At 39.8% G+C, this 27,436-nt stretch overlaps 2 protein-coding genes across 5 annotated transcripts in view; one reads left to right on the plus strand and one right to left on the minus strand.

Moving 5' to 3' along the window:
• Positions 1 to 2,507: 2,507 nt before the first annotated feature.
• desmb (desmin b) lies at positions 2,508 to 15,043 on the minus strand. Its single transcript, XM_012850951.3, has 9 exons — positions 14,412 to 15,043; positions 9,452 to 9,512; positions 8,619 to 8,714; positions 8,326 to 8,487; positions 7,672 to 7,797; positions 6,696 to 6,916; positions 6,577 to 6,620; positions 6,358 to 6,446; positions 2,508 to 2,640 (listed from the first exon to the last, which is right to left on the minus strand). The coding sequence occupies exons 1-9, from the start codon at positions 14,984 to 14,986 to the stop codon at positions 2,599 to 2,601; spliced, it is 1,416 nt and encodes a 471-aa protein (XP_012706405.1). The 5' UTR covers positions 14,987 to 15,043; the 3' UTR covers positions 2,508 to 2,598.
• A 4,713-nt stretch (positions 15,044 to 19,756) lies between these two features.
• LOC105916429 (aspartyl aminopeptidase) overlaps positions 19,757 to 27,436 on the plus strand; it is an 18,958-nt gene continuing 11,278 nt past the window's right edge. The window contains exons 1-3 of one of the 4 annotated variants that reach the window (XM_036127952.1): positions 19,757 to 19,860; positions 21,999 to 22,083; positions 26,976 to 27,064. In XM_036127952.1, coding sequence (XP_035983845.1) covers positions 22,008 to 22,083; positions 26,976 to 27,064 — 165 coding nt within the window. In that variant the 5' untranslated portion in view covers positions 19,757 to 19,860; positions 21,999 to 22,007. Of the gene's footprint in view, positions 19,861 to 21,511; positions 21,891 to 21,998; positions 22,084 to 26,975; positions 27,065 to 27,436 lie in introns of those variants that run through there. The other 3 variants (XM_012850953.3, XM_021309690.2, XM_036127951.1) reach the window with 3 other exon arrangements.

Consider the following 27,436-nt stretch of genomic DNA (forward strand, 5'->3'; position numbering starts at 1 on the left):
TGTGATTTATGTTTACAAAAAAAACCCAAATTCAGATCCAGATTGAGGTGCCAGTGTAAAGAGATGAAATGGACCAGCTGCCATCCTAACCTGTACTTAGACCAACTCTTTCCATCATGCACATTGGATTTCTTTATTTAGGACAATGTAACATCTTTTTCTGCAGTAAAAAATGTGAATACGTTGACGTCTTGACCTTTTTAAAGAGGGGGAAAAAAAACAATCAACTGTACAGGGACAGGGGGACCCATCTGTGAAAAGCTGAGATGCATGAAGAGCACTCCTGAGTTACCTGCTGTACCCCCCCCCCCACCCCCCAGCTCTCATATGCATCAACTTTGTACATAAAACACAGCACTTAGTTTTTTTTTTATGTTTTAATATAGATCGGGTCATGCCGTTTTCCAGTGGGATGTATTTATTTGATGTTTTTATTTATTTTCTCAGACGTTTTGTTTAGCGGAGTTTAATGTCATCTCTGTCGGCCATCATGCTTTTCTAAAAACCTGAACTACGACTACGATAATTAAAGCATGTGTTCCTATGGGCCTGTACACAGCTGACGTGTGGGAGTGGTCTTTTATAGTCGGGACACCCTGAAAATCCACTTCCTTTTATTACACTGCAAAAACGGACCTAAAAATAAGTAAAATGTTATTAAAATTTGGGTTTTTCTCCTTGATTTGAGCAGGTAAATGATATTATTTGCCAATGGAACAAGTATTTTGACCCCTAAAATAAGCTAATTAGACATCCTGCACTTGAAATAAGATGATGGAGATGATTTATTCCTATTTTAAGTGCAAAAATCTTATTCCATTGGCAGATAGTCTTATTTACCTGCTCAAATCAGGGACAGAAACATTAATTTTAAGAAAATCTTGCTTATTTTTAGTTGCGTTTTTGCAGTGTAAAGAGGCGCCTCTCCTACCAACAGGACTGTCTCCCTGCAGCTTCCTCTTCAGCTTTCTTCATAATTTAGGTACGATTCATAAAGTTCCTGATTAAATCTGACAAAGATACAGCCTTTGTGATACAGATAAGATATCAAAGCAGTCAACGTTCTTCTCTCCAACTCATACATCTCCTGCAATTATTTTCCCCCTAATGAAGCAACTCTTGAACAGATAAAATGAAAAAGAATTGGATTAGATGTGACAGATTGCTTGGTTCAATTAAGATATAAGACTTAAAAGGTAAAGTATACAAATAAGAAATCTTGTTTTCCTTAAGAATTTCATCAATTTAGTTTTAGTATTTTAACTTCAGATGATGTCTTGATTATGGAGGGCCAGAGGTGTCACAATTTAGTACATAAAATAGTCCTTAAATACATATTTATATATGTGATTAATATAAATTCTATGTATTGCACAAAGAATTTCATGTATATGAAGGTACACATTGTTATGTATTTAATATGCTAATATCAATAACACATTAATATCTTTAGTTTTTATATCTTAAAAGCGTACATAACTGTTTTGGTAATTATTTAGTGTAATTATTTAATTGTGCTGTGTTACAGCACCATGTCAGTGGGCGGGGCTTACACAGCTTCAAACACAAGCTGATTGGTTTGTCGTAACGTTGCTGTGCAGATCAACCAATCAGACGTCAGGGTCTAGTTGACAAGTCATTAGGTCAGTTTTTATTTGTTTAATTTGAACGAAATGAGTGTTAATGAAAATGAAAATTATTGAATTAAATATTTGATTTATTGCTGAAATATTTACCAGCTTAAAGTAAATCTAATTTTTTAAAGCTTTTTTTTTTACAATTTTTATTAAAAGATCAGAAATATAAATATGTATTTAGCTAATGACTGAATTGTGGCAGTTTAGGTTCACCATGTTTAATTGGGTTAGGCAACTCAATTTTAATTGTTCCTTGTTGAATGAACCAGTTCATCTTTTGTCACCTCAGGCTTGTTGTTTTAGTTTTATCTAAGTTTGTAACAAGAACCACAAATTCACATAAAACTCACTGAAATGTTTGAATTGAGTGAATTAAAACAAATCTGACGGCACTTAGTTAAAAAAAAAAAAGCCAACATGCTAAATTATAAAATAAAACCCATATAATATCTGATGGTTTAAAGTAGTTCTGGGGACTTTTTTCTGAATTATATTATAATAATTTAATTATAATTACTATTTAGAACCAAGAGTGACCCATGCGTACTTTCTAGTCTCTTCTCCATCTTTTTCTCATGATGTTTCTGCAGAGACGACCTCGGCGTGATTTTATAGTAATGCAGATTTGACTCAGTCTCACGTTAGTAAAAAAACACAACATGCTGGGTGAAATCTAGCCAATAATGAGATGCAGAGACGGCTGAATGTGGAGAAAGTTTCTGTGATATTTGCGATAAACTGCTGAACAGCTGCGGTGACTCATTAAACACATCATCTGTCAGAAAGGCGTCAGCAATCCGTCGCAAACATGGGTGAGTAAAGACAAATGAATCCATCAACCTTCAGATGAAATCAGTCTGCGGCAGAAAGTCTGTTTTTTGTTTTCGTTTTATTTGCACATCTTTTGTTTCAGTAATTTCAGACGGCTGCTGGGGAGCGCCTTCTCGTCTCCAGCGGGTCCTCACATGATGTCCTGCTGTTGCTGCGTCGACTCGCTGACCACCTGGGGGCAGAAACACAAGTCAGGAGCAGAAACACAAGTCAGGAGCAGAAACACAAGTCAGGGGCAGAAACACAAGTCAGGGGCAGAAACACAAGTCAGGAGCAACACCAGCTAGTGCTTTGCTAGCTGCACAAGTTCAGCACCAGGAAGGACCCATCTGGTTTGGTCCACCAGCAGACGGTGGGGAAAGGTGATTTTCAGGAAGATGGAGCGGTAGGAATGAGCATATTATCAGTTCTCCAGGGCTAAAGTTCAATTTTGCATCTTCAGAAGAGTTTTTATTGGATCAGAAATGAGCTCAGCTAGAAGATTTAAAAGTGCTTCAACAGTTTCCCCTCTGCAGTCGGTTGTTTTCATGGAAACGTAGAAGGTCAGGCTCTATAAACCTCCCTGTGTGCTCCTTTATGCAGACGATTCTGTACTTACCAGTAATGGGCGTTTACCACAAAAATAAAGTCTAACTGCAGGAAAATGGACCTCAGATCAACATAGCAACAGCTTTCATGACTGTGTGGACTTTAGTTCTGGTTTAGTGTTTTGATTTGGGTCTGAACTTTCTTCTATTATAAGCGTGGCGGTCCCCAGCCCTGGTGCCTGGGGTCCACAGTCCTGTATATCTGAGTTGATTCCCTGCTGATGTATGAGTGGGTGATTGATGAGTCAGCTGTTCAGGAGCAGAGACGTGTCTAAAACCTGCAGGCTGTGAGGACCAGTGGGAACCACTGATTCAGCGTCCTAGTCTTGGTTATTATGTTATTGTAATGTTTGCTCATTTCTATATCCAGCTTCCCTCCCTGAACGCTATATTCCAGGATTTATGCTATGGTCCAGTTAACTGGAGCTGTGGCTCCATGTTTATTATCAACCTGGGTGGAGAAGGTCTCAGTTCCTGTTTCATTCAGAGAATCTGTATTTTTCCCATAGGCTGTGATTCATTCGCCTTCAGTTTTATTCTTCTGGTCTCTCTCTTGCCTCGTTTTGTCCCTGTTGGACTTTTCAGTAATGTAATTTTCCAGTTTCCCCGCTACTTTTATTCAGCCTCCTGCTCTTCCCCACATGTTCTCTACCCAAGCAGTCACCTCTCCCTCCCTTAAGTCTCCCTGTTTAGTCTCTCCTTTGTCAGATCCTACTGGTCTCTCCTTTGCTCCTGCTCTTTTCTCCACGTTACCTGCTACCCGATCGCTTCCTGGTCACCGGAAGTTGGGACTTTTCCTGCCTGTTATTTCACTGCATTTTGTTCCCAGACAGCCTTACCTTCGCCATGATGAAAACAAGGCAACTGGAACGTGTTCTACCTCTAGTCACTTTGACATTGTTGGAAAGGAACTAAAGGGGGAACTGGAAACAGCTTTGCTAATGTCCATGAAGGGGTCAACACCACATGGCTAAAATTAAAACTTCTGGAGAGATGTGCATCAAAAAGACCTCAATGCGACAACAGTTATGCTGCTATAGGCTTAGGCTTAGGAGGACATCAGGGCCTATTTTTCTCACTCTACTGAGTTCTACTGTTCTCCAGTTTTGCATTGCTTGTTGTCGTTTCAGCTTTTAACTTTTTTTGTTCTCTCTTTCTTCTTCATAGTAGGTACACCTGGTCTGGCGTTCTGTTAACTGTGACATCATCCAGAGAAGACGGCTCACCCGCTACTACCATCTAATGTAGAACAGATTACTAGATCAATGTGTGCTTCTGTGCTTTTTTGTCTCTCTTGTTGTGTCTCTGCTCTGTCTTCTGTAACCCCAGTCGGTCGAGGCAGATGACCGTTCATACTGAGCCCAGTTCTGCTGGAGGTTTTTCCTTCCCGTTAATGGGGAGTTTTTCTTCCCACTGTCGCTTCATGCTTGCTCAGTATGAGGGATTGCAGCAAAGCCATGTACAATGCAGACGACTCTCCCTGTAGCTCTACGGTTCCCCAGGAGTGAATGCTGCTTGTCGGGACTTTGATGCAATCAACTGGTTCCCTTTATATAGGAAATCTGTATAATCTGACCCAATCTGTATAATCTGACCCAATCTGTATAATATGATTGAATTTGACTTTGTAAAGAGCCTTGAGATGATATATTTTATGAATTGGTGCTATATAAATAAAATTGAATTGAATTGATTTGTGCTGCAACCCGTTGCCCTTTACGGAGCTGAACCTGTCCCAGAATAATGAAGCGTTGGCAAACACAGCATGAGATGAAGCTGCTTTGTTGGATGCTGGTTTAAAAGGAAGGCATGATATGAAGACTGAAAACCAGGAAAGCCCGGATGGATGGCGATGGTAAAGGTAGACTTAGCCAACGACAGCTGAGACTATAAGCGATGGAAGAAGAGACCGAGCCACTCTGCAATCTTTATGCAGCTCAATGCCAAGAAAAGAAAATACTCTCTGGATCATTTCTGGGGATTAAAAGGTCCGTCGACGTGAAAAATAAAAGAAATACTTCATACTTCATTGACACAAAAAGCTTAAAATCTAAGCGAACTGAATGTTATTTGAACATATCGACTCTATGAATCAACCTTTTCTTTTCCACCCTGGGGAGTCATTACACAGCAGAAGGAGCCTGTTTCAACAGGAAGGCATGCGGTGAGTAAAAGACGGAGCGCTTTTCAACACGTCGGGGACGCGTCTTCCTCCTGGGAGCGCCGTGCTTCCCGGGTGGGTGGGAACGGACGTTTCTCTGGCACCTGTTGCTGCGAGCGCTGGGCTGTTGACTCCAGAGGGCAAAACCTGTGACAGATGACGTCATTACCCCGGTATTTTAAACGTGTCCCCTTCACAAGAATCAGAGGGCGAAAGGTTGACTGGATTTTATAGATTTAGAGCAGAATTAACTGAAAATCAACATCTGGAGGCTGATCGATACAGACCATTAGCCCAAACAGGGGAGATTAAACCCATCGATTATGCTGGGAATTAAACAGTTTTTTTAATCAGGAAAAGGATTTAGAGACATAAACGTTTCATTTTAGTTTCAGCTGTGGGGTGTTTGAGGGGCTTCCAGCATTTAAGGTCACCCCACAGCATCTCAGTGGGATGAAGATCTGGACTTTGACTAGACCACAGCTTTCCATCTCCTTTTCTCGGCCAGTCCCATTCTGTCTCTTTCTGATTTAACAGAGATTAATGTTAACATAAAGAGCGGCGCAACACAGCACGCAAGTACTGAAGGACTTTTTTCAGGGTAAACTTCCTCAGACAGTCAGACCTGTGCATGTTTTAACTAAAAATAAGCATCCGTGTGTCTAAATATGTTAAAGAGCAAAGACTTTCGTTGGGTGTCCTACATTTTTCCCCTGACCGTGGCTTTTGCTGGTTTTTATTTATAGGAACATTTAGCTCTGTCACTACATTCTTCTCATCCCAATACAATATTATAGAATAAAATCAAGTGAATTAATCAAAAATATATACATATACTTTGATCCCAGACTTGCCCTTTAGTCCTTTTATATGTTGGCTCACAATAAAAAATCTGTGTTTGTGTTCACTTGTGCTATACAAATAAATTTGAAGTGATTTGACTACACTGAGGATAAAGAATGAGAATAAAACAGAAATACCTAAAATAATCTGAATATAAAGGGACGTGGCCCATTAAAACCAGCATAAAATAAACTGTTAACCATTTTTCTGTTTCCTTAAAGCTGTTCAGATTTAATGTAAATGCTTCCTGACTACGGTTAAGGGGAGAAATGTCGGATTAGCAGAATAAAAGTTTCACCTCTCCGTCTCGGGTCTCGATAGTCTTGATCAGGACCGTCTTCTTTGAGTGGAGCTCAGAGGAGCGCTGCTGGTGGTCTGGGTTGGCCTCTGATTCAACAAAACACAACATTTCAGGATGGAAATCACCAAGTTTGTAATTTGGCGGTGAAACTTTATCTCTGGTCAACAGAATGCATCCTCTGGTGGTGCTTTCAGGGACTACAAGCAGAGTCCGTACCTCGGAAACTCAAAGTCGAGTAGCTTTGCATGGGCAGGGTGATCCTGGATGGAAACAGTGGTTAGAACCGCAGAGATAGTTAAAAAGGGACCAAAAAGTCTGCATCATTGACCCATCACCTGCTCTCCTCCCCTTCCAGCAGCTTCCTGTAGGTGGCGATCTCCACATCCAGAGCCATCTTCACATTCAGCAGGTCCTGGTACTCCCGGAGGTGACGGGCCATCTCGTCCTTCATGTTGGCGATCTCGGCCTCCAGCCTGGCGATGGTGTCCTGGAAGCCTCCAGCCTCGCGTCCGTGGCGGTCCTCCATGTCCCGCATCTGCCTCATCAGGGACTCATTCTGGATTTTTAACAGACGGAGGGAAAACGTAACACCGTACACGCTTCCCTGAAATTACAGCCTACCTCCTCTGATGTACAAGATAATTACCAGGAACTTGGAGGTAATTTTCTTTGGACTAACAGAGTTCTTTTCCTGAGCTCTTGTGTAACTTTTCAGAGACTGTAACAGAGAAGCACTTTCCAGGATTGCATGGTACTTGTCAGCTTTCCAGGGAAAGAACCCTGCAAGTTTCAGGACAGTAACCCACAAGATCTAGGAAAATAACTTGTCCTGGAAAGTTACCCTGTGCTTAAGGGATAAGATACAAAATCCTTTATTGTCCTGCAGTAGGGAAATTTGGGTGTGACAGTGGCAAACACACAGACACTCACACACAATTATTAGCAATGAAAAGGAAGAAAATAACAAATTAGTCTAAGAAGAAGAAAAATGACAAACTAAGTATTCTATGGTGGACAAGATCCATGTCAGTTTAAGGAAAGCATCCTGCAAGTTCTAGGAAAGTAACCTTTAGGTCCTTATAAAGTAACATGTGGTTCTGGAGAACTGACCTCTAAGTTCTAGTAGAGCATATTGCAGCTTTTATAGATAGTAGGAAGGTAATATGTCTCAGAGAAGTGACCCAAAGGTTCAAATGTTCAGTAATTTCTGGGAATATTTCTCTTAAAAAGTACCCTGTAGTTCCTGGGACAGTAACCTGCAGGTTCCAGACAGTAATGAGCGGTGAGGGTTTAGGCGTGTGTCTTACGTACTGTGCCTTTAAGTGAGTCAATCTCGCAGGTGTAGGCCTGGATCTGGTGTCTGAACTCCATGGTCTCCTGGCGGGCCTGCTTCAGGGCTTCGTTGTTCTTACTCACAGCCTGGTTCAGGTCTGAAACCTTAAAGGGGGGGAGGAGGGAAGTCCTGCAATGTTTTAATGCGTTCCAGCACGTTTTCTCATAGCTTTTACAGCCTCTATTATCATTTACACAGCAAAAAGGGATCTAAAAATAAGTAAAATGTTCTTAAAGTTAGTGTATCTATTCTTGATTTGAACAGGTAAATAATATAATCTGCCAATGGAATGAGTATTTTGACCTCTAAAATAAGATAATTAGATAATCCTGCACTTGAAATAAGATGATTGAGATGAATTGTTCTTATTTGAAGTGCAAAAATCTTGTTCCATTGGCAAATCATCTTATTTACCTGCTCAAATCAAGGACAAATACACTAATTTTAAGAACATTTTACTTATTTCTAGTTCTGTTTTTGCAGTGTAGATTGTGTATTTTAGTTTGTCAGTCTGCTTTAGAGCTCATTTAGTGTTTGCTGACCCCTAGTGGTAGACTCGGTTTATGTTCAGAGAGAAAATTATTTGGTTTTTAAGCCAGAAAGCTGGATGAGGAGCACCGGCTCTGCCTGACCTTGGACTTGTACCACTCTTCAGCCTCTGCAATGTTCTTGGCAGCGATGCCTTCGTACTGCGCCCTGATGTCTCTCAGCGCCGCCGTCAGGTCCGGCTTGGACATGTCCATCTGGATCTGGACCTGAGTCTCCTGCATCTGACTCTGCAGCTCACGGATCTCCTGCAGGGGGACAGTGAGGAGGGGGTTACAGCTTTTGATTGACGGAGATCAGCAGGTTTGACTGGGACGAGTATTGAGTCTCAGTTCAGTCAGGATCTCAAGGCAGATGGAAAAGAGGAAGAGGAGGAAACCTCTTCGTGAATCTTCTTCAGGAAGGCGATCTCCTCCTGCAGTGTCTCAATGCGTCTCTCCAGGTCCAATCGGGCCAGAGTGGCAGCATCCACATCCTGCAACAGTCGGAAACAAGAAGCAGCTGAAAGCAATTCTTCCTCTAAGCAGAAAAAATAACTTAACAGGCTGAATATTTGCCAAAACCTGCAGATTAGATGTGAAGTTATAGTGAATTTACCTGAGAAAGTAATATTTTCCCTTTGTTTCTATTCTGCAAATGGGAAAATATATCTGCCTTCCTTGATTCAATATAACCTAAAGTAAAGGGATTTTTCTGACTGTGAAGAAATCATACAAAATGTTTAATATAGGAACTTACCTTAAAGCCTTAAACACAGTTAAAAGATTATATGACTTGTTATAAAAGGTTATTCAGAGCTAATAAAAGCCAATGAGAAAACAGTTTTCTGTTCATTTTGTTTATGTTTTAATGTTAAACATAAAAGAAACTCTTGTGTGTTTTCTGTAACTTTCACATACGTTTAAATTAACAACTGACCGTTGGACTAATATGACGATCCACTTATTTTTAGGGCTGAAATGGAAAAGAAAGGGATCCCGGACGAGCCCCCATTAATGAAAGCAAACCAAAAGCCTTTGCATAGCAAAAAAAAAAAAAATGCAGACTATAACATTTAAACAAGGAAATTCTCATTTAAATGCTGCAAAAAAACTAGATGTTTCCAAACCCTATTAAAGCAAAAAAATAGATTTATGGTGAGCTTTTTGGACATGCACTTCCAGGTTTGTTTTAGAGCTAAAGTGAGTTGAGGAGCTTCAGCTCAGGGCTCACCGCTCTGAAAGCAGCCAGGTTGTTCTCTGCTTCCTCTTTCTGCAAAATCTCCTCCTGCAATCTGAACAAGAGACAGAAAATCCCCTCGTATTTATACAAAGACGGCACTTCATCTGAATAATATCTGCGTCGGGTTGCGTCACGTTCTGTTTAACGTACATTCCTCACAAACAGGGTTTTCTTATGGCTGACGCTCATCAACTAAATGCTTAAAGTAAAACTGATAACAGAAACTAATCCTGCTGAAAAATGACCATTAAACAATGATATAGTTGTCTTGTGTATAAACAATGCCTTGTTTCCTTACCTGTGTTAAATCTACTTTTATTTCTAAAGTCCTGAACATTAAACTAAACAGTGAAGGAAAAAAAATCAAGATGTATAATTAAAAACTAAAAAACTAAGATTACCTAATAACCTAATTCTGCTGCAAATTAGTGCTTATTTTATTCACTAAACCTAAACTTGGCTTTAAAAAGGAGAAAAGAGAACCAAGCACTGACGCTCATCAACTAAATGCTTAAAGTAAAACTAATAACAGAAACTAATCCTGCTGAAAAATGACCATTAAACAATAATATAGTTGCCTAGTGTATAAATGATGCCTTGTGTTTCCTTCCCTGTGTTAAATCTACTTTTATTTCTAAAGTCCTGAACGTCAAACTAAATAGTGAAGGGAAAAAAAAACTTAATTAAAATACTGACAAACTAAAATTCTCTAATAACCTATTTCTGCTGCAAATTAGTGCTTATTTTATTCACTAAACCTAAACTAGGCTTTAAAAAGGAGAAAAGAGAACCAAGCCCCTCCAGAGATCTGAGACTTTCTTTACTCTAACCTTTGAGCTTCATATAAACGTCTCGCTTATTATAAATGCGGTCGCAACTTCACGATGTTATGAATCATTTTAAAACTGGCACCAATAAGGTAAACTTCAGGGAGTGATAGAAAAAGGACAGATCCCCGGAGATGGCTCAGAGGAGCCATATTCCTCTCCTTTTATAGACGAGTGCAGCATAAACACGGGATGAAGACTAACTTTGGTCCGATTTAGGCAGCGACACACATCAGTGATCGCCAATGTCCTGGAGAACGTCGCCGATCCGACAGCAAAGCATTGGTTGTTGTCGACAACATCAGCTTTAGGAACTACACTGCAAAAACTGAACTAAAATGAAGTACAATTTTCTTGAAATGAGTGCATTTGTTCTCGATTTCAGCAGTCAAATAAGATGATCTGCCAATGGATTGGGTATTTTGACCCCTAAAATAAGATAATTAGATATACTTCACAAGAAATAAGATAATGGTGACGAGTTGTTCTTATTTTATCTTATTCTGTTGGCAGATAATCTTATTTACCTGCTCAAATCAAGGAAAATACACTAATTTTATAGAAAAATTTACCTATTTTTGGTTCCCTTTTTTGCAGTGTAGAGCAGTTTCAGGCCTGAAGATTTAAAATCTAAACACACATTACTTTATTTCAACTATGATTTAACAATACATGAGCTTTTATAGTAACTAGTTTCTTAAACCTTTGATTAAAAGCCAGAACCTGTAGTAGGGACTGTTTTTGTATCACTTTCTCTTAATTTAAATGAAAAATGTTTAAAGCTGAACACTTAACAGCTCACAGTCCTCAGCTGATGCATAATTAAGCTAACTTGCTAACATACAGAAGCCTAGCATATAAAAACGGAGTAAGAACAGAGCGTGAACGTTATGCTAATTAGCTTTAATTAGATAATTCAGCTCTTGGTGTCTAACAGATTTAACTTGAGAAATCCTTTAAATCTCATAGATCTCAGTTTTTCTCACTTTCCGCAACTAGCTTGACACGACAGGCGTTGACATCGGCTGCCATGTACGGCGCTAACTGAGCGCCAACACAACAAACTACAGAGTCAGGAACTACAGCTTTGCTTTTAATTAAAGCTCTTAAATGCTTCAGCTTACTGATAACCTGGCCAGCCATCTTTGATGTGACTAGCATTCAGCTATGCAGTCTAACCAGCCAATAGGGACCAGGATCCCCCTTAAGACCCGCCCTCTCCTCATTGATGCATAAAAAATTTAAAAAGGAGAGGCGGAAATAATCAATAGGGGGAATAAATTACAAAAGAAGAATAAAACACAGAAAAGATTGAAACAAAGAAATAAATACATTTAAAAGTCAAGTAATTAGTAAATTGAGTAGAAATTTCTGACATATAATGAATAAATAAGGACATTTTACAAAGCTTGATAAATAAAGACGCTAATGAAAACAGATAAATGCATATACATTTCACTGTATCATATATTAACTGCTTACATTTGTTTATTTGCTGCATAAATTTAACATTATTTTCTGTATCTATTTTTAAATATGTCAGAGTCGGCCCTCCGTAATCACAGGGATACAAAACGACTTAACTAGTCCTTTTCAGACGAGACTACGCGTCAGAGTTTAAAAATACCTCCCGTAACCACAGCAAACAGATGCTAACGCCGCCGCTCTCCACCGTGGGAGGCTAAATGCAGCAGCTTCTGTTTCATCACATTCCTGCACTCCTCCATCCATGTGTTGAGCGTCAGCAGTGACACCAGGCTTGTTAAAACGCCTCTCCACTGTGTGTCAACACTTCTCTGCCTTTATTCCCTGCCAAGGTCAGAGCACCTTACTAAGTCAGCATTTATCACCTTCAATCGGCACATTTGTAACGTTTTTACCGCAGTGTTTCCACCTTCTATGAGCATCTGCTGCGGTTTCTTGCTCTATTGCACACAGATCTACGCAGAACTAGAAATGGATTTTATCCCCACCAAGATCTATGCGTCTAGACGTGTTAATTTCTTTTTTTATTTGAGAATTTGATCTTAGATGGCAATAAGTGTAATCAGATTTGGCAAATAGAAAATAAAGCTGAAGGCAACATGTATCTGAAATTAACTTTAACTTATTCTTTAAGCTGTGAAGTTTTTTCCAGATAATTGCTTCTTTCTGGAACTTTTATCTGCAGCACCTTAAAAAAAGTATTTCTACCCGTTAAACTTTTCTGTATGGAATATAATATTACAAAAAGAAACAGGCCTGTATTTCATATGGTTTTATGTGATAGAACAACAGAAAACCGTGCATAGTTTTATAGCGGATACATGTAAATAAAACCTGAAAAGCTCGTTTTGCATCTCTGTCCCGCCACTTTTAATCCGATCAAACCCAGAGGAACCGATGTTATCAGAAAATAACTGTTAAACAGAGTTGTATGTAATCTTAGTACAGCTGCAGTTGTTCTGGTTCTGGCCTCAGAGGTTCTTTAGAGAACCACCATTATCACGGAGGCTGAAGAGGCCAGCAATTAAAATGTGTCCCAGTTTAAAGCCGGGTCAGGTTCTAAAACATCTCCATGAGCTCTGATCCATCGTCTGGACCTGGACTGACAGGCTGGACCAGGAGAGCATTGATCCGACTATGGAGGAGCTGCAGAGATGCACAACTCAGGTGGAAAAAACTACAACTATTAGTTAAAAACAAAGTATTCACCTGACCCTGAACACACCATCCCCAGGGTAATTACATTATTGGTGTAGTTACAGTCTGAGTGGATGAGAAGGTGGATCCAGGACCATCCTGGTGGAAAAAGACCTGAGACTGAGGTGGAGGTTCACCCTCCAGCAGGAGAACCGCCCTGAACATGCACCCAAAGCGGATTTATGTGTTTGATTGGCCTAGTCAAAGTTCAAAACTAAATCCAACTGAGGCAGGACTGGAAAATTTACTTTAACCGTCACTCTCCATCCGATCTGACTGAGGCGGAGCTGTTTTATTAAGGAGGTTATGGAGAGACTTCAGTCGGCAGACGTTTAAAACCTGTAGAGAGAGCTGATTCTACAACACACTGACTCAGAGGGGATGAAGGTCAAAGCGAATCATTTGTTCTTATCCTGTCAAACGCTTGACCACACTGCAAAAACGAATCTATAATTAAGTAAAATGTTCTTAAAATGTGTTTTTTTTGTCCTTGATTTGAGCAGGTAAATAAGATTATCTGCCAATGGAATGAGTATTTTGACCCCTAAAATAAGATAATTAGATATAATGCACTTGAAATAAGATGACAGAGATGAATTGTTCCTATTTTAAGTGCAAAAATCTTATTCCATTGGCAAATAGTCCTATTTACCTGCTCAAATCAAGGAAAAATAGTGTCATTTGAAGAAAATTTTTCTTATTTTTAGGTATATTTTTGCAGTGTGTGGCGTAAAAGTTCCCTTGCTCTGCAAAAACGGATCTAAAAATAAGTAAAATGTTCTTTAAGTTAGTGTATTTATCCTTGATTTGAGCAGGTAAATAATATTATTTGCCAATGGAATGAGTATTTTGACTCCTAAAATAAGATAATTAGACATCCTGCACTTGAAATAAGACGATGGAAATGAATTGTTCCTATTTTAGGTGCAAAACTCTTATTCCATTGGCAGATCATCTTAATTTACCTGCTCAAATTAAAGACAGTAATTTTAAGAACATTTTACTTATTTTTAGTTCCGTTTTTGCAGTGCACAGCACAAGTCTGATGCCCTTTAATTGGAGTTTTTTTAATCGGACCACTGAGAAACATTCTTAACGAGCTGTTTGTGTTTTTAATCTCAATTTCATTAAGCGTTGTAGCTTAGACTGATAAGCAGAGGTCTAAGGAGCGATTACAATCTTAACTTTAAACAAAGAGACCAATCTTAGTTCCAATGTTCTCACAGCAGAAATTAAGGTCGCTAACTTTAACACCCTTTGACCCGAGCTTAGCAGAAATTACCTGAGACCTAAAAATTCAAGCCTGGAGCTGATCCAGATACACTGAAAGCCTTTAAAAAACCTAACCTGGCTCTACAGACGATTCCCAACTCAACCTGCATCAAACAGACTCCAACCAGTCTCCTCTTAAAGCGACACACACCCCTTTTTGCCCCTCCTACCTGATCTTGAGCCTCTCCACGTCGTCCACCAGGTTGTCTCGCTCCACCTCCAGGCGTGACCTCTGATTGGTCAGGATCTCCACCTGCCTCCTCAGCTCGCTCATCTCCTCCTCGTAGAGGTCGGCGACGCGCGTGGGCTCCCGCCCCCGCAGGCGCTCCACCTCCACCGTCAGCGCCTGGTTCTGCTGCTCCAGGAAGCGCACCTTCTCGATGTAGCTGGCGAAGCGGTCGTTCAGGTGCTGCAGCTCCGCCTTCTCGTTGGTGCGCGTCGTCAGGAACTCCTGGTTGAGGGCGTCCGCCAGGCTGAAGTCCAGCGTCTCCCCCATGCCGGCGTAGGAGCGTCCCACCGAGACCCTGGAGGCCCCCAGCGGCCGGCCGTAGTGGCCGGAGGAGACCCGGTAGGCGGGCGCGGCGCTGGTTCGGGTCACCTCGTACACCCTGGAGGTGACGTGACCCCCGCCGCCCCCGCTGGGGCCCAGGAAGGAGCGGTTGAGGGAGGGCGAGGCGTAGGCGCCGTGACCAAAGGTGCGGCGGTAGGAGGAGGCGCTCTGGGCGGAGGAGGAGTAGGAGGTCATGTTGGAGGACGCAGAGATCCTGAAGGGGCTGCGGCAGAGCAGAGCACTGATGGGTGAACGGACTGGCCCGGGGTATTTGTAGCTGCCCCCTCCCTCAGGTTTCACCCCCCCCCCCCCCCTCCTCCCTGTGAGCAGCCCTCGCTCGTTCCTTTCCCCCTTTCTGCCTCTACTGTCGGTTCTCCTCCTGTGAAGGTGAAGCATCAGATGGCGTCGATGTTTCAGAACAACGTGGGAGGATGTGAGCACCTCGCCGTCACCTTTGTTCTCGTCGTCTTCAGTGACTTTCTGGTCATCTTTCTCTTCTTCTACCTCCTAGTTTATTAGATTTATAATATCTGTGGTCCGTTTAAGGATTGTACCTTTGTTGCTGTGTTTTTTTCATGTTACCTGTTGCTTTACGTCAGGGGTGTCAAACTCATTTTGGTTTAGGGGCCGCATTCAGCTTAATCTGATCTCAAGAGGGCCACACGAGTAAACTCACTGCAAGATTAAATAGAACTAATAAAAGTGGACTTGTTGTTGATTTTTATATTAAGTTATTTTCACTTTTACACAATATATTATGAATAACCTCAGCGTTTTCAAGAAAAGTATGTGCAATTTCAACAATACTTTTACTCAGTTAAACATTTACTTGTGCATTATGCATAAGAACTGATCACAGTGATTGTACAATGTTGAAAAACATTTATTCACATTTTTTGGAACTTAAAAACACTGTCCTACATGACAAAATACATCAAACAGATAAAAATTAAGAAATGATTTGAATTTTGCTAATTAAAACACAGCGCCCCTCGTGGACAATATAGGAACTGCATATTTTCAATTAAACGAAGTACATGTTTTTTTCAATAATTGTTTTATCATTCTCTTCCTTTTATCTTGTCCACTTGTGAAAGTCAAATCTGATGAGCTCTTTGTGGCATCTTATTGCCACATTGCCAGACAGGACACTGGAGGAAAAAAAAAATTTTTTTTTTTTTTTTTTTTTCTAAATAATGATAATGCATTTAGCCAGCGGGCCGGATAAATTGTTCGGCGGGCCGGATCCGGCCCGCGGGCCGTATGTTTGACACCCCTGCTTTACGTCTTGATTGGGTCGGATGTTCGCCTTGTTGCCATCGGTTTGGCAACCGTTGGAGTTCTGGAGGGCAACAACATTAATTTTGTTCCCTTAAGCCAAACGTTTCACTCCCGTTTCCTTGGTTTCTCCAGACTGTTGTTCAGATCTGGGCCCATCAACTCTAATGAGATTTGATAAAAAAAAAAACCCTGATCAAAATACCTTTAAGCAACCTCCTGCTGGTAGATATTCAATTCATTTTATTTATATAGCACCAATTCACAACATGTCATCTCAAGTCTCTTTCCAAAGTCAGACTCCATCAGATCCTCCAGGTTGGTCAGAAAGTTTCCTCTCTAAGGAAACCCAGCAGGTTGCATCAAGTCTCTCCAAGCAGCATTCACTCCTCCTGAAAGAGCCACAGTGGAGCTGATCGCTTTGCAGCAATCCCTCATACTGAGCAAGCATGAAGCGACAGTGGAGAGGAAAACTCCCCTTTAACAGGAAGGAAAACCTCCAGCAGAACCAGAACCAGGCTCAGTGTGAACGGTCATCTGCCTCGACCCACTGGGGCTTAGAGAAGACAGAGCAGAGACACAGAAAGCACAGATATGATTTATTGGGTCTCATGACCTCGTTTCCAAACAGTCGGCTCTCTTAGATGGTGGAAAATGAACCATTATGGTCACCGACTGAACATGAAAGGAGATTATTGGTGAAATGAGCATTAGAAGATGATAATTTCTGGGATGCAGGTTATTTTACACCTTTTTATACCTGTGTGGTTTTGCTTATTTTATTCCTGACTTTTCTGGTTTTGATAAACGGCTGTGGGATGTTTCGTAGAGAGAGTCCATATAACATGTCATCATAACCTGTGATTTAAAGTGCTTTTACATATTGTCCTCATGGTTTACTGTAAAGAAACGACTCAGGTACATAATGCCTTCCACTTATAGTCAATTAATAGTTATTTCACTTTGATTGGAGTCATAACCCTTAATAAGATCAGAACCAAAAATAAATGGAACTAAGGTGTAAGACAAATGTTTTGAGATGGATTTTGTGCTTTCTTATGACCACTTGTTGTCATAACTGATAAAAAATATTGAACTACACATTAAAATAAACTGATGGACGTGATTTAAGTCATTTAAGCAGGATGACCTGGAGCCTCGATGTGGTCGTCTCAAAGTAATTTCAGCTCCTGTTTGCTGACTTTGTGTTGCTCTTGCAATATTTTCACTTATTATTTTAATGTTTTCAGCTTATATCAAATCATTCGTACAAAACATTTGAATATTAGATTTTGATTGTGTGAAATATTGCTTTAAGATGCATATTTAGGCTTTCTTTTATTCGTTATTCCAGCATATATTAATGTTTCATTTGAATCTGTGTTTGCGGTCATGCTTTAGTTCGTATTTGGGTTTGAATTGAATCTTGTTCCACTTTACTCACTCAGAAGTGTCTGTTTTATGATAACAAATGTATTTCTCACTTAATTCAAAGCGGTGAAAACGGTGAGAACTACATTTTTATCTGCACTTAAAGCTGTACAGGCATCAGAACAAGGCTTAAATCCCCTCCCTTCATGGCTCATCCCGTCTTTTTGAGCTTTTCCAGCAGACTCGTGGCCCCTCTCTGCCTCGGTGATCTCAGGACATACCAATGTGAGGATGCAGGGACAGAAAGGCTGCGTCGTCCTCACATGGAGAGGCGGCTGGGCCTGTTAATGGCAGCGCCGCGGAGGGGAGAGCTGCCTTAAAAAGGAAAAAAAACCATCCCTGCAGTCAGAGTTCCTCCTACAGGAACATCTGCTAACATCTGCTCGCTCAGACGGCGACCTTAAAGGTGAGGAGAAACCTCTGACTGCGGTAGGCTGGGGCCAAAGCCACCAGCTGCTTCTTTTCTTTGTGCTGATGTTTGATGATTTAAATAAATCAGCTGTAAATCTCTGAAATCCCACAGCAGCAAACGCCTCATGGACTCCCACTAAGCAGCTGTGGCTAATCTATTAATTTAACCTTAATGCAAGTGTTGAGCTCAGGGTTGCTCCTCCTTATAGCTTCACAGATCTCATATTTACGCTCAGCAGGTCAACGTCGACGCTAACTTCCTGAATTAGAAGGTTTTCTCACAAAAATCTTTAAATCATCCGGATATTAAAAGAGATCTGCTGTCCACGTCTCTTTTATTTAACAGGAATCCATGATGTGGATCAGAGATGGAGAACATGAACCTGAGGAGAAAATGTTCTCTGACGTCTACATTCATTTCTTTTGAACATAAAACACCAAACATTATTTCTTCACAGGCGTTTCTGAATCCTTCACCCCGTTACCAAAGCATTACGTAGGAACCTGTTGATAAATATACTTTATACTCTCGTTTGTTTCTATTATGAAAACAAAATGCTTCTTTTCTTTGTCACGTTTTTTTTTTTTGGTCAAAGATGTATTATTTTTTCTCACCAGGCATTAAAAGCTTAACCCAGAGGGATTACAGAACGTACAAAATGCACCAGCTTTGCCAAATAAAATACAGAAATTTGGCCAAAAAGTAGGAAAATTTCAGCATGAAGCATCGCTCCCAGCTCAGCTGTCATCAAGTAGCTAATTGCTGCACATATAATAGATTAAAACAGAATAAAACACATTTTTTCACCATCGTTACCATATTAATTAGGTGGATTTTTCTGCAGTGTGAAACAGAAGTCACAGCAATACAAGCTAATGACTATATTTCCCTGGATTGTATGCATTAAAACACTGAAGTATTTCCTGATTAAGTCCATAAAATAGATGTTACTGAACAGGTCTCATTAAAGGAGAAGGTTGTGTTGGACCTGAAACGCTCTGGAGCTTCTTGGTTTCCAGTTTATTTTTTTCCCACTTTGATCTCATGAATTCGTCCTCCTGGATGCACATAAATCTAAATATCAGTGTCAGTTTTTAAAACTCAGCCTTTACGATGTTTAACTCCCCCGTGGGACCAGATGAAGCGATGCATGGATGGTCTAAAGATCAATGCGGCCTGCACAAAGATCTCCAGCGTTTATCTCACTTGTGTTCCTCAAAACGAGCGATAAGGCTAAACAAGAACAGTTTTAAAGTCTTGATCCGTCCCTCGTTCCTTTAATCTGTGAGTTTTATTTTAAAAAAATGCATTTGTTGGGTTGATTATGCTCCAACATGCCCCCTTCCCAATCAGATGGCCACTAGATACCCATCAGTGTTGCGTATTAGACGTACACTGCAAAAAGGGCACTAAAAGTAAGTAACATTTTCTTGAAATTAGTATATTTTTCCTTGATTTGAGCAACTAAATAAGACTATTTGCCAATGGAATCAGTATGTATACCCCTAAAATAAGATAATTAGATATCCTGCATTGGAAATAAGATGATGGAGATGATTTGTTCTTATTTTAAGTGCATAAATCTTATTCCATTGGCAAATAGTCTTATTTAGCTGCTCAAATTAAAGAAAAAACACTAATTACAAGCAAATTTGACTTACTTTTAGTGCCCTGCAGTGTAAATGTTGGCTGTAAAGGTGTTTATATCAAATAAAGAACACCTTAATGCGATGATTTGCAGACTGTGAGCTTAGCTGCTGCCGCTTCGTCATAAAACCGAGCAGCTCTGGTTCGTTTTGAGATGTTCCCCTCTGATCTGATGAGGTGCAACACTTCCCCTGCAGCCTGTTGCTCTGACATCTATTAATAGGGTCTGAACGTGTGGGGCTGCTTCTACTCTCTGCGCTTCTTCACCGAGCCGTGGAGAAGATGCAAGCTGACAGCTGAGGTAAACATCTCCTCCTCCTCCTCCTCTGTTGGTGTTCAGGGCTATATAAGGCCGGTTCCTGGGATGACAGAGTGGGAAACGTCTGCCTGGGAAGGTTTAAACTGAGGATAAACAGAAAGCTTACAGAGGAATTACTGAGTGTTGGTGATAACTTGCTCCTATTGTGAGAAATACCCGTAAGACCCATTTCCACAAAGCAAGGACGGTGATTAAAGTTAATTAATGTGGGGAAAACTCACCATTTTACGGCCGTATTTAGCATGAAGGGCCGGTTTAACGTCAAACTGCGTCATCTGAGACAAGGTCAAGTCTGGACTTTGACTAGACCGTTGCAAAGCTATTATCTTTTTATCCATTAAAAGGTTCTCATGCGATGGGTCGCTGCCTTCCTAAATTAACTGTGTGTTATTGAGCTGAACGGCCAGAAGTTCTGCTGGATCCATCAAAAGAAGGCCCAGACCGTCCTACTATCAACACCATGAAGTTCTCCTGAGAAGATGCAGCAGGACGCTTACCTTCCCACAAAAAATCCCGCTTTTATCTCCTCAGTCCAAAAATATAGTTTCCAGAAAGTCTCGGGGAGCTTTATGACTGATAGATGTGAATGATTTTGTTTTTTCTCGACTGATTTTTGCCGCTTTCGACATTTGTAAGCCCACTTCATCTTCTAGTCATACCGGTGACATTTTGGTTTGTCCAGATTGGTTCCCCTGATTTGATTAAAAGCTATTTCATAATTCCAAAAGGAGGAAGAATCACAAGCACAGGGTTAGTTGGTTAGTGTGATGAAAGGAGACATTAAGCGTGACAAAAGCAGCAAAGCAGCAGAAATCACCACATTGTAGATATGTAGATATATAGATATAGATGTGTGCATGTATATAAAGATAAGGATGTGTGTATATATATATATATATATATATATATATATATATATATATATATTATATATATATATATATATATATATATATATATATAATATATATATATTGATAGTGCTCAAAATAAAGGGAACACTTACACATCACAATGTAACTCCAAGTGTCCCCTTTATTTTTTTGAGCTGTATCTATATCTATATATATATATATATATATATATATATATATATATATATATATATATATATATATATATATATATATATATATATATATATATATACACAGACCAAAAGTTTGGACACACCTTCTCATTCAAAGAGTTTTCTTTATTTTCATGACTATGAAAATAAAGAAAACACTGAAGGCATCAAAACTATGAATTAGCACATGTGGAATTATATACTTAACAAAAAAGTGTCAAACAACTGAAAATATGTCTCATATTCTAGGTCCTTCAAAGTAGCCGCCCTTTTGCTTTGATTACTGCTTCGCACACTCTTGGCATTCTCTTGATGAGCTTCAAGAGGTAGTCACCTGGAATGGTCTTCACTTCACAGGTGTCTCCTGTCAGGTTTAATAAGTGGGATTTCTTGCCTTATAAATGGGGTTGTGAAGAAGATAGATAGATAGATAGATAGATAGATAGATAGATAGATAGATAGATAGATAGATAGATAGATATGATTTATGCAACATAGTCCTATATGGTAGGTGGCGGTATGGTTGCAATCTGCCATAAAATTAAAGTAAAAAGAAGAAATCCCCAGGTTGGTGTAATTGCTCCTCCTGGCCGCCGGGTGGCGCTGGCGGCCTGTGGCTGTAAACCCTGCCTGCCTCCTTCCTGGGTCAGGGCCGTGGAGTTTAGACTTTGAAAGTGTAAATTCATGCTGGTAAGCGTCATAAAGTGATTATTTAGCTTGTGCATTTTGTTGGAGAAGCTCTTTCCTCCCTGAGAGCCGAAGTGACTTAGGTCTGTGGAGCTAGCTCTGCTTTCTAGGTTAGCTAACCTGGCTTTTCTTTGTCGGACGTCGCGTCTGTTTTCCTTTTAACCTAAAGGTTAAATTGGTTTTTAGCGTTTTAATCTACTTTATATCTACCGTGCACATCACATAGGTGACAGCGGGTACTTTTAAACTCTAAAAAGTGAATTTCACGCGGTGTTGATGCGGATATAGACTCGGAGCTGATCGCTTTCTGCTTTGATTTAATCCATTCATGAACTTCCGTGTGTGTTTATTTTGTGTTTTTCAGACTCGAGTCATGAACAAAGAAGCGGTGCAGGCAGCAGCCAAGGAGTTTCTGCACTTTGTCAACAAAGGGCCGTCTCCATACCATGGTAAAGTGGGAGAATCAGCAATCCCTCATACTGCGCCAGACTGAATCCCGTTAACAAAAGCCTCAAATTAAGCACCTCTTGGTTTCCAGCGCCTTTTTAATCAATGATCGCCTTAATTATTACACTTTGGTCATTAGTTTTAGCTGCTTTCTAATTCGGCAGACAGTTTCTGACTATTATTTAAATTAGGACTGGATGACAATTCTCTCTCTCTCTCTATATATATATATATATATATATATATATATATATATATATATATATATATATATATATATATATATATATATATATATATATCGATAGATATAAATCATTGATAGAAAAGAAGGTCAATAAAAAGTTCCTTCCTTTTGCGTTTTAAGGTAAGGTAAGTTTATTTATTTACTTATTTACATTTCAGTTTATTTATTTATATTGTACTTTTCAGTAACAAAACATTCTAGCCATGTAGGGTAATACTACAGTCATTACATCCTCCCATAAAATTTTTTTAAACTTACAGTTTTGGTAAAAAGTTAGTTGAATAAAGGGTTGAGTTTGAATTCAGTGTTTGAGTTTTTTATTTAAAAAACATAAAAATGGTCAGGGCTGTGCTTAAAATATAGGTTTTGAATTTGTTGATAATTATCAATATCGATCAATATGATTTATTTTTTATCAACGTCTAGCCCTAATTTAAATGTAGCAGTCAGATGCTGCTGACCAGAGACATTGAAGAAGAATCATTATCGGTAAAATTATGTCTGTAAAATAAGTTTTTACAGTTTCTGACTCTGGAGCAGAAGGTTGCATTTTAACTCAAGGCGAATGGAAAGGCATCAGCAATGAGTTGAGTCCAGAAAATGGTTATAAGGCCCTTCATCTACTTAGATTGTAATCTGTGCACAACCCTAGATGTTCAAATATAGCCTCATCCACATTACATTTTCCCCTAAAACATTATTGCTGAACCAGTCTCAGACGTCTTCACTCTCTCAGCTGGAAGTAATCCCCTCCCTGAGGTCTGGAAAACACCTTAAACACTCACGGTATGGACAGCCGGGGCCTCCACAACATTAAAGTGCGTTACTCTGCCCAATCTCATACTCAGGAAACCTGCGGGGGGCGGGGCTTCTAGTAAATGTTAAATAAACAAACTGAATGCTAAGCTAATAAACTGCTAACTACAAAACTCACCATTCAAGCTTCAGCTGGCCACGGCGGCACAAGACGGAGCTGCTTTTATACTCCACAGCGGCAGAGCTGCTGACAGAATCAGGCGCGTCAGTTTCTCCAAATGATGTCACAGAAACATTTGAACCAATAGCAACGCTGATGCAAACTTCAGGGGTCCGTTCTTCGTACGTTGCTTAAAACATCCGAGATCAAATGACACATCCAAGATGATTTCATCCGGCTAATCATGATCCGGCTAATTGGGTTCTTCAAACACACCTGTTGTTTACGATTAGTATGGCTGGATTAAGTTATCTGAGACAACTGTGCGTTCATGCGTTTGTTTAAAAGGGGAATTGTATCGATAGTAGAAACAATGATCAGCAACGCTGCTATTGGCTGTTCAGCATGGCCAAAGAACGCCCACAGTTTTTCTCCCAAGCAGAACCAGTTTTTAATGGAACGTTATGCGGAATTTGAGTCATTAATTAAAACACCTCAAAGTCTGTTAAAGCCAGGAGAGAGGACTGGCAAAAAGCAGCAGACAAATTAATGCGTAAATACTGTCCATGGTAGATGTTTCTATCAAATTCTACAGCATGAATTTTTTTGCATTTTAATCATTTGATATTATTTGTTCTTTTATGTCAGAGCCTCCACAGGACCCACTAGAACATGGGGACAAGTAAAAGTGAAATACAAGAATATTCTACAAAATGGTAGCCTTTAATATTACACTTTATTTTAAAAAGGCATTTGTTATGTCAAGAGATCCGAATTTCAGTGTCATTCTTTAGAGACGGGAACTAACGTGCAAACTGGGAATTTTAACAAAAAAAAAAATCTTTATCCATAAAAAATGAAAATCTTCCTTTTCCAAGTCATCCACAGTTTACACGGTAAAACTGTATTGCTCCGTGTCTAGATAATCCGTCCATAGTTTTTTCTACTACAATATACGGCTCGACAGGAAGCAAGCCTTTCAAAGTAAAACTAAACTTCACAATAAAATGGCCCGAACAAATCTTCTTAATGAATATGATAAAAATAAAAAGCAAACTATCATACAAATAACTTAAATATTTTATATTTATGGCTCCAACATCACTTTTTCCTCTTTAAAAGCCACTGTTAAATGATGTGCTTGTCTGTTTATAACAGCCACCAAGAAAAATCTCTCTACAATTACACCGTTGCGCTGCGCTAAAGGATCCTGTCTATTGCGCAATACGCAATTAATTCAAAAAGCTCTGCAAATTATTCTTGCACCTTCCGCAACAGGTTGCTGTCGTAAAAATGGACATGGCTACGACAGACTTCCCTATCTCCTCCGCTTATACAGCCGTGATCTAGCTGTTTACATGAAATAAGCCTGCTCTGGAGCAGGTTTAAGCTGGCGCACATGTTGCTATGACAACAAGTGCAGGATGTCTTTCGAAGAACCAAACGATCCAAGATCATGCCAAATCGTCAACAATGAAATCCTGCTAACTGAGTTAGCGACGTACGAAGAACAGACCCCAGGGCTAGACCGCCGTTTAAGACATGGAGGGGCCCCACACTGATGGTTTTAGACACAAATATGCAGTAAATTGTCTAAATAATCACCAGGATGTGTAGAAAACACTATAGAAACAACAATGTTAACAGATTATTAACAGAAAAAGTTGTTTTGGGGGTTATTTACCCTATGGCTGGGTGATATAGTAAAAAAAAAAACATGGATAAAATAGAAATCATATTGATCGATATTGATAATTATCAACAAATTCAGTACATATATTTTAAGTGCAGCCCTGGCCATTTTATGCTGTTGCTTAGCGACCTATTTGTAAATAAAGAACACATAAACACTGAATTCAAACTCAACCCTTTATTCAACCAACTTTTTACCAAAATGGCAAGTTTTTCAAAAAGAAAAAAAAGAACGTGCTATTTGAAGGGGGCGGAGCTTGGTGACGGAGTGTTCCTGGGTCTGTGTTGTGATTGGTTGGGAGGATGTAATGACTGTAATATTAACCTACATGATAGGCTAGAATGGAAAAAGAAGGAAAACTGTTATTCTATTGAACTTTTTATTGACCCTTTTTTTTCTATCATCTATATACGTCTATCGATTGGTATTTATTATATTGTTATCAAATTATTGTTCAGCCCTTATTTACCCTTTAACAGTCCTTTCTGGATTTCACGAAAAACTGGAGGGACTGCTCTAAATAAATCTTGGCCTGTTTCAAAAGCGTATCTTTTAGGTCAGTGAGAAGATCCTAAGCAGCCCGATTCAGTCAGGCATGACCACCAATCTGGTTTTCTGCCACCTTTTAAAAGTTTTAAATTATCTAAAAAGCTTGGAGTCCATAAACTTTTGCGATGCGTTTTTCTGAAATATCCATTTGTTGGCTTTCTATCTACCTTGGAGGCTCCAAACAATGTGTGCGATCCAGTGGTGTTGCCTCTTATCGTTTTATTTGCCCCTAAAGGAGTTCCACAAGGCCCGGCGTTAGGCCCCACCACACTTCCTACGTTTGTCAGCAACTTAGGAAAAACTATTTCTGGTGTCCCTATGCATCACTATGCCGATGATATTGTGATTTATTCTCACACTAGAGCTGTTGACAACTTGTTTTTTTACTTTTACAACCTACATTTGATGTCTTTCTGTCCAAGCTGACAGGCTTTAAACAGCTTCTCACATTTTAATTTTTAAAATAAAGCAAACTAGATGTTTTTCTTTCCAAAAGAAAAGAAAAGACGTTGCCGGCAGGTTTCGCGTCTGTTCTAGCGACCCACATCCGTTAGTGATGACGGATGAAACTCAGACGAGGACTTCTCGTCTTCTCGAGCCTCGTCCAGGAAGTCAAACTGTCCAATCAGATCGCACGGAGACTTTAAACAGAAGTTCAGGGGAACTTTCTTGTTGTTTTTAGGGTTTTTGGGTATCTAGCATACTTTGTTATGTCTATTCAGCAGCGTTTTAGGGTTGTAGCTTCTCTGAGCCGGACCGTTTGATGATTGATTTCTGGATTTTAAAAGGTTAACCTAAATTAAACAAGTAAAGGGTTAAATAAAGTAATCAAAGAATAGATTTTAACAGCTACCAGTCCTGGCATTAGCAGACATGGAGGCTTATTTTGAAACAAGGTGTAAAAGTTTGGATTTTCGTTTCTGATTTTGCATTTTATTTTGGATCGTTTTAGGAGATTTTTTTTTACATTGCAAGTCAAATTCACAGTTATTTGTGCGTCGTTGCTTGGATTCTAACATCTTATCTCGCTTTAGATTAGGAGATAAAATGTTAAAGTCTCGCGGCGGTCGGTGGGGAGCAGGTCGTCAGACAGACGTTGCTTCTGTCAGCAGGAACCTGAGTCCAGATCCACGGATGACTTTGAGCTCAAGATAAGATAAAGATGGAACCAATATTTCACAATGAGCCCCGTGGTTCTGCTCTTTAACCCTCTCAGGAGTTGGCTTTAAAAACAGAAGCGGCTCAATTAAAGCTTTAAATAGTTGCGTTGTTGTCTGGATTTAGAAGAAACAAATCCAGACGTTCTCTTAGATTGGTTCACATGCAGAATAAGCAGCTTATGGGACTTTTTTATTGTCTTTTATTGTCATATAAGGTGCAGAAAGCATTGATTTTCACCAGATTATCTGGTTTCCTGCAACATTTGAGCTATTTTGAAACAAAAAAACTACAACAGACGATGTTCTGCTTCCTCTGTGGTGTCCTGCAGTCGTTGAAGAATGCAAACGGCGCCTCCTGGAGGCCGGCTTCACCGAGCTCAAGGAGTCGGAGCAGTGGGACATCAAGCCCACCAGCAAGGTGGGTCAGGGTCAAAGGTCGGGGGGGGAGGGGCTAACAGTGCCAGTCTTAACCACTGAGCTATATTATACACCGGAGTGCTAATAGCCCGCTGTTAGAACGAGTCGCTTTGAAGCCACCAGCCGCCATATTGGTACTCCCTATTTTACCCCAGTAACTAGGGAATATGTGCGCTACAGCATCGAATAACGAGGATTTTCTCATGTTCAGGGGGGGCTTAAAACTTTTAAAATGTCAAATGCCATATACTTTGATGTTATGTTCTAAAAATATCAAGTACTGAGAAAGTCATGTGCTGAAATATTTTGCATTTATATATTATATATATATATATATATATAATATATATATATATATATATATATATATATA

This window comes from Fundulus heteroclitus, chromosome 24, assembly GCF_011125445.2.
Source record: "Fundulus heteroclitus isolate FHET01 chromosome 24, MU-UCD_Fhet_4.1, whole genome shotgun sequence".
Taxonomy (NCBI): Eukaryota; Metazoa; Chordata; class Actinopteri; order Cyprinodontiformes; family Fundulidae; genus Fundulus; species Fundulus heteroclitus.

What these genes read in the sequence shown, in the direction of transcription:
- desmb (XM_012850951.3), bottom strand. Translation starts at nt 14,986, where the DNA reads ATGACCTCCTACTCCTCCTCCGCCCAGAGCGCCTCCTCCTACCGCCGC. An exon ending in ACCTGGCTGCTTTCAGAGCG is followed by an intron (nt 8,715 to 9,451) that starts GTGAGCCCTGAG and finishes CGACTGTTGCAG; the next exon opens with GATGTGGATGCTGCCACTCT. An exon ending in TCGAGACCCGAGACGGAGAG is followed by an intron (nt 2,641 to 6,357) that starts GTGAAACTTTTA and finishes TTCTGCCCCCAG; the next exon opens with GTGGTCAGCGAGTCGACGCA.